Raw genomic sequence first — 12297 nt, 5'->3', positions numbered from 1 at the left:
ATTCCGCTGTTACTGCGATTTAATTGTTAGACCACTTTAATACTTACTATGAACTTTAATCTGTATTTTTTACTTGTTATGTTGCATTTTGTTTTAAATGTTTTAGCTATGTTGAGAACTTATGAGAGCAGAAAGGCAGGGTAGAAATCAAATAAAAATAAAGAAAGTGACCTAGCTGAGCCTGTGGCAGGACCAGGATATCAGCAATATTCTGGGAGCCACCCAAAAACCTGATAAATATTAGAGAAATGGACAAATAACTTTCTAGCTGTTTTCTCAAAATACAGAGCCAGGGAAAGAGCAAGCTGATGGACCTGCTGGATGCCCCTTTTCTCTGTTTCTGTGTGTAATATGAAGATGGAGCTATGGGCTGTCTCTTTAGTGACAGAAGAAAGAAATGGGTCTTTAGTGACAGAAAGAAATGGTCCCATGAGGTTTCTCTTTGGGAGGGAAAAGTGAATTCTAATTATTGGAAAGAAAGGCTGCAATTTGTATGCTTAAATTCTGGATTTAATTATTAACATCCAACCAGTACAAAAATTCTACCTCTGATGTCTCATGGTGGGGCTGCTGAGTGGGTGGTGTTAAGACTCAGAATACATTAATCAAGTTCCTTTTTTCATCTTTCAAGCAGGAAAGTAAATCTTAACATGTTATTAAAAGCATTTACCTAGTGATCACATCAACGGCTGACACCTTTCTGTGAGATTTGTAATTTTACATGCAATAAACCAGAAAAGGTTGCAGAGGTTAGAGATTACATTGGAAGTAGTAAGTAGGGCAGAGGGATTATGATCTCATGTTACAGATTTAGCTCTCGCAAGCTATGGCTGTTACTTCCTGCTTTTCTTAACTTGGGATGGAATTTCAAGTTTAGTAGCCAGAACAGCAAAATGTTCGGCATGACATGGATAAATAATTGCTGCAATCAGTATGGATAATGCTGAATTAAACTGAACATTGTAGGTTACTTAAAAAAGACAGAAAGCTGAATCCAGAGATGCTGCACTTTTCGATAACAGCGTATCATGCAGCACAATGATAATCTATGTGTCTAGATTGGTTTCAGGATTCAAGTGGACGTGCTCTCACTTAACTTGTAGTAGCGAGATCTGGCAACCTAACCCTGCAAATCTATTAATGTTCCTAGTTCACTCTTCACAGGATTTTCAATAGGATTTGGTACTATGAAAATGCATGCAGTCTGCTTGTACTTTTGTGTATGGTGCCCGTTGCCTCATTTCAATTGGTTAAATTACATTTTTAAAGGCATGTTATATGCTTTTCTTTGCTGTAGTTGGATAAAACTGTGATCCTTTCTATGACAAAAGAAGGCTATAAGGGCAAACAACAACAGTTGATCATCTCTTAGCAGACTGAGATAATTATTTACAAGCACTTGGTTATCAAGTCAGACCTGTCATTTCAATAGACATATAAATCATGAAATGAAGGACGATCCCATTAATATTTACAGTCAACAAAATATACCACTTCAAAAAATGCAAAATGGAGGAGGGGGGGAAATGACAGGAAATCTCTGGAGCCTATGATGGTTTCTATAGTTTTATGATATTAACTGTCATCCTTATCTAAAAAATTTTTTCCTCTCATGTGCTGTGTTATTCTATTCTCTTTGTAACTGATATGAGAGACAAGCCAACTAAGATTCCCAAATATACATATTACCTCAAATACATATCAAAACTGACAGCACTTTTCAGGCTGAACAACATCCAGTTTGAAGAGACCAGAGTTCATCTTTAGGAAAACAAAGCAAACCAGAGAGAAGGGAGAGAAAGAACTAGAAAAAGACATGAAGCACTTTTTTGCACACAGTGTGTGGTGATCTCCTATTGCAGCCTTCTCCAACTTAATAGTCTCCTGATGTGATGCATTAAAAAACAATCCTCTCATCATCAGTAGTCTATACACTGGCTTACAGTTGGAAACCAAGACATCTACTTTGTACATCTTGTCTGTCCCACAGAGATGAATGGGAATTACAATTTCTCCAAATTGCAAAAAGAAATATCTGAATAATATGCCCATTGGTTGTTTAATACATCTGAACTCTTGATTGAAAATCTTATGGAATCTTATTTCTTTTAACAATTTGAAATAATTGGTGGTGGGGCAGGGGTGGTGGTTCTTCTTAAAAAGGATCTTATTCTGTATGTATCTTATTTTCATGTCCACCATTTAAACAAAAGAAAGTCCTATCAATTTTGGTAGAGAGGAGGAAGCATACTATTTGTACCATTTCAGTCTCATGCCAATTGGTAGTAAATTATATCTGCCTTAAAAATGACAATATTTCACATTAGCTTCAAAAGATAATGAAAAAGATACCCTCACTTACTCAAGAACAGTGTTTTTGACAGTCAGCCCTGAAATAATAAAAATGGCCCATAAAGAAGACAGTGGGATAATATGACATTCAAAGATGGAGTTATGGAGCTGCTGTTTTTAAATGGAACAAAATTCTACATCCCCTTTTCCATTTCCAATCCCACATGCTTAGATACTGTGACACTGAATCCAATGTTTCTGAACCATGGCAAATTTAAGATGTGTTGTCTTCAAGTCCCAGAATTCCCCAGCCAGCATGATGTTTCTTTCCAGATCTCTGAAGTATGCCTGGATTGCAAAGCAGCATCCAAAGTACCAAAGACTGCTAAACTCTCTGCATCTGTCAAATACCATTAAAAAAAAAAAAAAAACTCCAGGCATTGCTAACTTGTATATACGTGCTGTGTAACAATTTATTTTTAATGAGCAGAGACAACAGGAAAGCAATAATCTGGACCAATTTATATGAAAGGGTAGTCCAGCCCCAGCTGATCCGAAAAGCAATACTCACAGCAAGCTGCTGATATACGTGCAACTGTTTATTCATAAATAAACTGAATTCAATGGAAATAATATCCGAGTAAATGCTCTTCATGCTTTCAGCCTCAACAATGCAATTCTATACCTGTCTATTCAAAGTGAGTCACATTTAATGCATCTTTCCTTAATCTCTAGATGCTTCCTTACAACTTCTGTCATTGTAGCTTAATAGCTGCTGGCTGTGGGTGATGGTCATTGCGGCTCATCATGTAAAGGATACTGGGATGGGAAGTTAATTGAATGGGACTTACTTGTGTGTAGTAAATATAATTAGTAAGAGAGGGAGAGAGAGCACAGCTCGAAGAGCTTTGATAGGAAGGGAAAAGAGAACATATATAAATTAGCTCAGAGATATAGAAACTAGTAATTCTCTAGAGAAATGTATTAATTTCTCTGCTTGTAAATCAGTATAAGTTGATCTGATTTTTCATAGATTGATAATACTACCTTGTAGAATGGAGATGCCACTGATGGAAAGTGCTGCAGAATAGTATGTATGCATTTGGTCAAAAAAGACCAACAAATGGAGCTGCTTCTAATGGCAGCAGTGGCTAGTTATAGAATTCATGGGAGAATCAGGAAGTACCGAAGTTCCTTCTTGAGTTGTTCCTTCAATAGAAGCCGATGTGTGCTATAAGAACATCTATTGACTTTGCTGAGCTAATTACACTGTGGAACACGGTGCAAGCTTATAGTGGCCTCAAGGGTCTTCTTCTCTTCTCACATATTTCTGTTAAATTAAGCCTTAGAGGTTTAGGGGTGGTGGAATGATGTGGAAATCAACAAGGAGTTATTTTTACCTGGACATATTATTGCTTGTACAGAAGAACACTGAACAAATTCTGGATCGGTTTAGTTTCAGGGATTTGTGCATTGCATTAATGGATTTTATATGTGCAGAAACCTAAGCATAATTACGGCAATTTGAAAATCAGTAAAGTTCATATTTAGGACACTGCTTACACAAATGTCAACTGGATGATAACTGACTGCTATATAATTCACATTTCTGAATAAATATGCATAGGCTTGAGTAACTTTTAATTGGACACACTGTGATATTTTTATGTGACTTAGAAATCCTAAAATCATATAGCCACTGAACTAAGTAAGGCCACTAAATTCCAGGGAAGTTGTCTTTGAGAATAGAATAGAATAGAATAGAATTTTTTATTGGCCAAGTGTGATTGGACACACAAGGAATTTGTCTTGGTGCATATGCTCTCAGTGTACATAAAAGAAAAAATACGTTAATCAAGAATCATAAGGTACAACACTTAATGATAGTCAAGGGTACAAACAAGCAATCAGGAAACAATATCAATATAAATCGTAAGGATACAAGCAACAAAGTTACAGTCATACAGGCATGAGTGGAAGGAGATGGGTGATGGGAACGATAAGAAGATTAATAGTAGTGCAAACTTAGTAAATAGTTTGACGGTGTTGAGGGAATTATTGAGCAGAGTAATGGCGTTTGGGAAAAAACTGTTGTGTGTAGTTGTTCTGGGGTTCAGTGTTCTATAGCATCGTTTTGAGGGTAGGAGTTGAAACAGTTTATGTCCAGGATGTGAGGGGTCTGTAAATATTTTCACAGCCCTTTTTTTGACTCGTGCAGTATACAGGTCCTCAATGGAAGGGAGGTTGGTAGCAATTGTTTTTTCTGCAGTTCTAATTATCCTCTGAAGTCTGTGTCTGTCTTGTTGGGTTGCAGAACCAAACCAGACAGTTATAGAGGTGCAGATGAGAAACTTAATAATTCCTCTATAGAACTGGATCAGCAGCTCCTTGGGCAGTTTGAGCTTTGAGTTGGCACAGAAAGAACATTCTTTGTTGTGCTTTTTTTGATGACTTTTTTTGATGTTAGCTATCCATTTTAGATCTTGTGATATGGTAGAACCTAGAAATGTGAAGGTCTCTAGTTTTGATAATGTGTTCTTTAGTATTGTAAGAGGTGGAAATATGGAAGGGTTTCTCCTAAAGTCTACCACCATTTCTACAGTTTTGAGTGTGTTCAGTTCCAGATTGTTCCGCTTACACCACGAGGCTAGTTGTTCAACCTCCCGTCTGTATGCAGATTCATCTTTGAGTAAACAGCACAATAATGTATTTACTACATCACTGTAGTTTTCACTTCATTTTAAGCTGTGGATCGATCATCTAATACTGAAGTAAACTAAATAAATGTTCTTATAACATTGAAGACAAGAGGTGAACCTTAATGTTTTCTGCTAGTTAAGATCCACTTTCTGCATCAAGAATTTTGTGTGATGTGTTTAGAAGACTCACTGAATTCAGTCAAAACCTCACCATAGGATCTGATGCTTTTCAGAAAGCGGAAAAAACTTATCTATTTACCTTTAAATGAATGGTGAAATGTAAAATTTGTTACTACCGATTCTGTGGGCATGGCTTGGGGGGGGGCGGTAATATGACTGGGTGGGCATGGCCAACTTTTTTTTTACTTTTAAAAACATTTTTTCTACAACCTCTTCGGCTGAAAAAATGCTTTTAAAAGTTTAAAAAAAAAAAGCCTCTGATGATCCCAGTTGAGCCACGCGATCATCAGAGGCTTTTTTTTTTAACTTTTAAAAGCATTTTTTCGGCCGAAGAGGTTGTAGAAAGAATGCTTTTAAAAGTAAAAAAACTAGCCTCTGATGATCGCGCGGCTCAGCTGGGCATGGGAGGGGGGCACAGGGATTTTTGCTACCAGTTCTCTGAACCACCCATCGCTATCGCTACCGGATCAGGCGATCCGCTCTGAACCAAGAGCTTTTCACCCCTGCTTTAAATGCCTGGGAAGATAATATAAGAGCTGTGATGGTGCAGTGGTTAGAATGCAATATTGCAGGGGTGGATTCTACTTACCTTTACTACCTTTACTACCGGTTTGCAACGGGAGCACATGCACAGATTACCTGTGATGATGTTGTGGCGGGTGGGCGGAGCCTCCCGCCGGTTTTACCACCAGTTCTATAGAACCGGACCGAACCGGGAGCAACCCACCACTGTTGCAGGCTAATTCTGCCCTCTGCCAGGAGTTTGATCCTGACCAGATCAGGGTTAACTCAGCCTTCCATCCTTCCAAGGTTGGTAAACTGAGGACCCAGATTGTTGGGGCAATATACTGACTCTGTAAACAGCTTAGAGAAGGCTGTAAAGCATTATGAAGTGGTATATAAGTCTAAATGCTATTGCTATAGTCAAATAAGTATTATTTAATGGCTTTTGTATCCAATGTTCAAGAATCCAGTCTCACTTGCAATTTAAAGGACTATAAAACATAATACTCAGTATCAAATTCTTATGCCCATACATGTCAGTGAAACTTCGGTTATAAACAACCAACCGAACTCCCAACCATAACTAAAATAGCATACAGATCTACAGAGAAAAATCTTATTTCCTTACAAGTTTCTGTCAGGATAATAAAGACAGCAGAGGTGTTGCAGAGATGAACTTTAGGGAGGCATTTGGCCAATATTAAAGGAGATGCCAAAAGCAGGCCCCTCCTTGCCAGAAATACCAAAGGATTGAGCTACTTATTCCATCATTGTTATCTGCATCTAAAAGTAGTAAGGACAGGTGCATCATCCAAGGACTGGCTGGGTGATGCTACAGTACAGTACTGCATTTTATTTATTAATCACATTTAGAAACAACCCATCTCACTCAGAGGGATGTTGTACAGCATACAAATAAAATATTAAAAAAATAAATTATGTAAAATTTCAAAAGACACAGAGATAGTTAAAATTCAATTCTAAAAGTTAATTTAAAAGTAGGGGGAGGGACTTTTGGGTGCTAACAAGATGTGTACTCCTCTGTGAGCTCCAAGCAGGATAGCAGAGCCAGGTTGTTCCAAAGATGCTTTAAGAAAGGCAACTGGTCTTTCTTGATTTTTCTTTTTTCAATAAAAATCAAGAAAACCCAGATGCCTTTATAAAGCACTTTTGGGACAACCATGACCTGGATGACTGGAAACTTCAAGAGACACAGAGCCAGGTCTTTAGACAATGCTGAAAGGCCAGGAGAGTGGGGGCCTATCTAATTTCTGGGGGCAAAAGGGTAGGAGGTAACAACTGAGATGGTTCTCTTCCTGCATCTTGATAATTGGAATTCTTTCATGGGAGTCCACTCCCAGTGGGCTGGGCTGATGTAAATGGTTTGAAGACGGTTCAGTATGTAACTTGGCCCCATACCATGTAGGATTTTAAAGGTCATAACAAACTTCTTGAATTAGACCCGGAAGTAAACTGGCATCTAATGGCAGTATAACAGCTATTAACTGTGAGCTATCAAATCATTGTCAATTCTTAACAGCCACATCTTCTCTCCATTATGATCTGTCCCTAACCTGGTCTTTTAGTCTCCTAACAGCACTCCCCATCACCACTGTAACCTAGACTGTCCATCTTCTTGCCGGTTGTCCTTTTCTTCTTTCCTTCCACCTCCACCTTTCCCAGCATTAGAGCTTTCTCCAGAGAGCGAGGTCTTCACATAATGTGTTGGAAGTAGGATAATTGCTAGTTGTAAAATGGCCTCTGTCAAGCCAGGGACAGTTCTTTCTGGTTGAGTGACAAGGGCAGAAAACAAGCCACCTAGGTGATACTATGTGCAGCTCTGGGAGCACCCCAGTCAGAGCAGCTGGAAGTAACTAGGATGTATTAACATTAAGCAGATGAATTAATGAGGTAGTTCCATCACTCTGAGAGTGTTTTTTTTTTTTGGCAAAGTCTGCTATGCCTGAGGTACAAAATTCCAGACGGTAGCAACGCAGAGGTACAACCCTCAGTATTCTTTGCTGCCATCTAGTGGCCATCTGGGTTTTAGAGGCCTAGATTTCTTAGTCCTGACACTACATCCTTCGCGGAACCCGCCATTCCATAAATGCCAGTCGACGACTAGGGGCACAGAGATGACTCCACACGGTCTCTCTGCGCATGCGGATCACTGCGCAGCCAAGTACGCCAGCCCGGTGGAATTAAGAAGGCCCCAGGACCGGAGTGAGAGCAGTGGAGATTGACGGCCAGAGCGGCAACGCCGGCCTTTTGCCTTCTCGCCAAACGGCTGCTCTGTTTAAAGGCGTCAGTTCCGATTCCTGGTGGGCAGGCTAAAGGAGGGAAGGATGGTAAAAGGGGACAACGAGGTCGCGCCCGAGCCCGAATTCCCAGAACAGTTCCGTTCCTACTCGGAGAACGAAAAACACTGGCAAGCGCGGCGCGCTTTCATCCTGCGCAATAACCCGCTGGAGGGCGGGGAGGCTCCCACTCCGCTGTGTATGGACCAGCTGCTCTCCCTCTCCATGGTTTGGGCCAATCATCTCTTCCTGGGATGCAGGTACCGCCTCCTCGTCCCTTCGCTCGCATGGCCTCTAGGTATTTTGTCCCTCGCAGCTGGGCCCTCGTCGCACCCGGCTGGGACGGATGGAAGTTGTCGCCCGATGCTGCACCAGGGAAACGATAGAATAGGGTGGGGGGGGAGGCGGTAGCGAGGAGTAGGCTGCATTCAACGCATGCGCTGGGATTGCCCGGTATTTTCTTAACCGCCCATTTTTTTAAGGGATTACGTCATAGTAAAAGAAGCCGTCTCCTCTATATTTGCAGGTTTGAGAGCAGCGTCACCTGTTTCCTACCAGGACGGGTAGTGGAAGGGAAATAAGCGTATTCAGACATAAAAATACAACCGAGCCACAAACATGGTTTTCTTTCTAGAGGGGAAAAAAAGGACAATTATGTATGTAGATGTTGAAATAAAGTTAACAGAGTAGCATGACAGGATTTCTTGAAGTTGTTTGCAGATAAAAATCGATATCCTGCACATTCTTCTCCAACAATTTTGTGTATTTCCTGTTATTCAGTGATGATTAATAATAATTATTAAAAATTAATAATTATTAAACAGTCTAATAATAGACTGTTCCATGCAAGTTATCCCAGCATTTTGGAATAATGGACTGTACTTTCACCCCATGTCACCATAAAGGAATCATTGGGCTGTTATACAAAAATGGGAAGATCCTATTTCAAGATAGGCAACCCACTTATTTTAAGTACTTTGTTCTCATTCTTCAGCCAGCAAGTGTCTTGGGGTATTTATTTATTTATTGGTTCAATTTATATGCCGCCCTTCTTCAGAGACTCAGGGCGGCATACAATGCGTTAAGCAATAGCCTTCATACTTTTGTATATACCTGCTTAGTAGGGCTTTCAGCCTCCCCTAAGCGGTGTTCTTTTTTATACAAAGTCAGCTTATTGCCCCCACAATGCGGGTCCTCATTTTACCTACCTCGGAAGGATGGAAGGCTGAGTCAACCTTGAGCCTGGTGAGATTCGAACTTGCAGTAATTGCAGGCAGCTGGTGCTAATTAACAGCACTTTAGTCTGCTGCGCCACCAAGGCTCATATAACTTACATAAGGTCATTAAGAGCAATACTATGCTATTAAAACAAGACTATTTTAAAAGGTGACAATGATGGCATTTTGCCACTTCTTTTTCTCCTATTCACAGGTCAGTTTGTTCAGAGGAATTAGAAGCAGGTGGGGAAAATGTTGATAGAAGTTCACCTTGCTGGTTTTTAAATCTTTTTTTTAAAGAAAGATGTTTAAAATCTGTTTTAGAAACAGTAATCTGAAAGTTTATGAGCTTTTGGTATTTATTTACTGGAGGGTTTGTTACAACTTTGCTTTCCAAATTTCATTTATGCCTTGTTTCTAAGAAAAAGGCACAGAATTTTTATGAAGTATGTTTGGAAACTTGGTAATTAAATCCAAAGTAACTTTGATATTGTATTTAGCCTGTATTTGCTTAGTTTTGTTCCTAACTTTTATAATAAAGCTGGCCTAAAGCACCCCAATTTTTCTCAACTTTATGGATGTTGCTTATAAAATTGAAAGGATTGAACTTTATTGGTAGCAAATGTGAATTGTGGGAACAGTAGATGACTGTTAGATACCTTATAAACTTTTGTTTTCTTTATACAGCTATAGCAAAGATCTATTGGAGAAGGTGACAGAAATGGCAAATGGAATTGAAGTTGAAGATGTGCCACATTTCACAACTCGTGATGAATTAATCAAAAGGTGAATATTATTCAAGACTTTGGTTTCCTTTAGAAAACTTTTCTTGCAGCAATTTTACACACATGCTCAATTTTAGAGAAAAGCAGAATAGCCTATAACTATTCGATTGGGCTTTTACAATCTCTAATAGCTCCTCCTGTCTTTAAGCCTAGTTAGTGTAACTTTCCCAAAGTCCATTCTAGTAGATTATTCTTTTATGATTTTTTAAAAGCACCAGAAATTATGATGGGTATTCCTAATAAATGCCCCAATCATTTGTATTATGACATCAATAATACTTTTGTATTGAGCACATTTACATCTGAATGTCTGCTAAGGGCTCATTGATTTGGCATAATAATTTCAGCAAAAAAAAAAAAAACCACAACAAAGTGAAAAGCTAGTAAGTGATGTGGAATTCATGTTTTTAAGCCATGCCATAATTTTAAATTTATTGTTGCACACTTTTCAAATGGCTGGGTGAACATGATGCTTCTGATAATACATAGTCTTTGCCATGCCACTGTGTATACATAACTGGCCCAACAAAGATTTACTAATATAGCTTCTGAAATGCAGCATTAACTTTTCCCTGGCTGCCATACATTTCAATGTTTATATGAATCAATACTTAGTCTGCAGTTATTTAATTATTTAGTATAAACTGGGATTAGGATTTAATTTAAGTCCTAGGAGGTTTGGTATAATAATGCTTTTAGAACTATTACATTTTGTGTAGGATTTCTAATAACTAAGGCTCTTTATGTAATGCTTGAATAAACTAAACATTACAAATTACTGAACTTCAGATATCTGTGATTGCAATATACTTAATGGGCTTGTACCTTGCATTTTTTTTAGAATCAACACTAGTGCCTAGGAGAAGAAATGCCAGGCTTTTGTTCTACTACACAATCTGTTTATATTGAAGACTGATCTGGATACTTCAAGCATCGCTTCTGAGATGCATTTTAGATTAGACTGTTTTTATACTGAATGCTTAGAAATTATGTACAGATTTTGATTAATAAAGAGTGAAGAAAAGAAAACTAGTACTTATGTTTATTTATCATTAGATACTCTGTCCCCCAAACACCAGCCCTTCAGAAAACATGTTTAAATCTGATGTGACATTTCCTAAGGTATTAGTTATATGGTATGAATACAGAAGTAACAAAATCCCATGAAAAATAAATGGGAATAATAGAAACGAATGTACAGTCATGAAAAATTGCTGGATGTAAGAAATAAATGTTTTTTTTAAAAAAACAAAGCACTGCGTTGTCTTATTTTTTCTCTTTCTTGCATACATATGCCTTGTAGCTGGCAATGCCTCGCTGATCTTGTTTCACCTTGGAAGTTAAGTAGAGTTAGACCTGGTTAGTTCTTAGATGGGTGACACATTGGAATATCTCAACTCTTAAATTGAAAAATAAAACTGGAAGAAGGAAATGGTAAACCATTTTCATATTGGGCACCATTTGCAAAAAAGTATCTACTTATGGACTGGATGATAGGCCTTTTGGTTGTGGTTGTTATGTACTGCCCAAAAACTGGATTGAAGTAGTTTACAAAACCTAAATGAACTAAATAAATGGTTGCTAACAAAATGACATGGTCTTCTCTCTGATGTTAATAGAGTTCAATTATACTTAAAGACTGTATCTCTTATATGACCCATTTCAGTATTAAGGCTGTTATATCTTTAACCATCCATACAAATGTTTTTTGAATTCTCCATGATGTTTGAATTACATAAAACTCTATTCTGAACTCTTGGATTTCAAAGATATCTTTTGTTGACCATTAGAACATTCCAAAAACCAGTAGTAGTGTTAAACTGACTTGACTTGGTAAAAGAGCAGTACATTTTGACCTTATATTGATTCAGTGAATATAAAGTACTGCCCTAATCTGAATTTATAAAAGTACTGGCATACAAGGTAAAAGGAGTCCAATGTTGTAATTTTAAGATAGGTCCCCAAAGTAAATGTTCAGCTCCCCCCCCTTTTTTTTTATTGTCTCAGGTCTTGCCTTATTCTTCCTGAAAATACAGTAATTATTTAGGTTAACTAAGATATCATAGAAAGTTTCCCACTCAAGCAGCTCTACCATTGTGGGATGGGAGAAATTCAGTTTTGGATGCATCTTTTCCTTTTCACATAAATGTTCTACAGCATTTATCCTGGCATATCTCTACTATACATCAAAATTACATTAGGGATTACTCTATCTTTTCTGTTAATACAATTCAGGAATAGGCAATGTTTTGACACCTCGAAATTGAACACTACATGTGTCTGAAAGTTAGTGTCTGAAAGCTGTACTTGGTTGGAATGATGA

General features: G+C 38.2%; 1 protein-coding gene across 1 annotated transcript; it reads left to right on the top strand.

The window, feature by feature from the left end:
- The first annotated feature begins 6098 nt into the window (after positions 1-6098).
- On the top strand, positions 6099-11227 carry XTBD1 (XRN2 binding domain containing 1). The gene is made up of 3 exons (XM_034403977.3): positions 6099-8232; positions 9877-9975; positions 10816-11227. The coding sequence occupies exons 1-3, from the start codon at positions 8021-8023 to the stop codon at positions 10832-10834; spliced, it is 330 nt and encodes a 109-aa protein (XP_034259868.1). The 5' UTR covers positions 6099-8020; the 3' UTR covers positions 10835-11227.
- Positions 11228-12297: the final 1070 nt, after the last annotated feature.

The sequence above is a fragment of the Pantherophis guttatus genome, chromosome 2 (genome assembly GCF_059756535.1).
Source record: "Pantherophis guttatus breed Tessera chromosome 2, ASM5975653v1, whole genome shotgun sequence".
Lineage (NCBI taxonomy): Eukaryota > Metazoa > Chordata > Lepidosauria > Squamata > Colubridae > Pantherophis > Pantherophis guttatus.
This window is presented reverse-complemented; position numbering and strand designations above follow the sequence as displayed.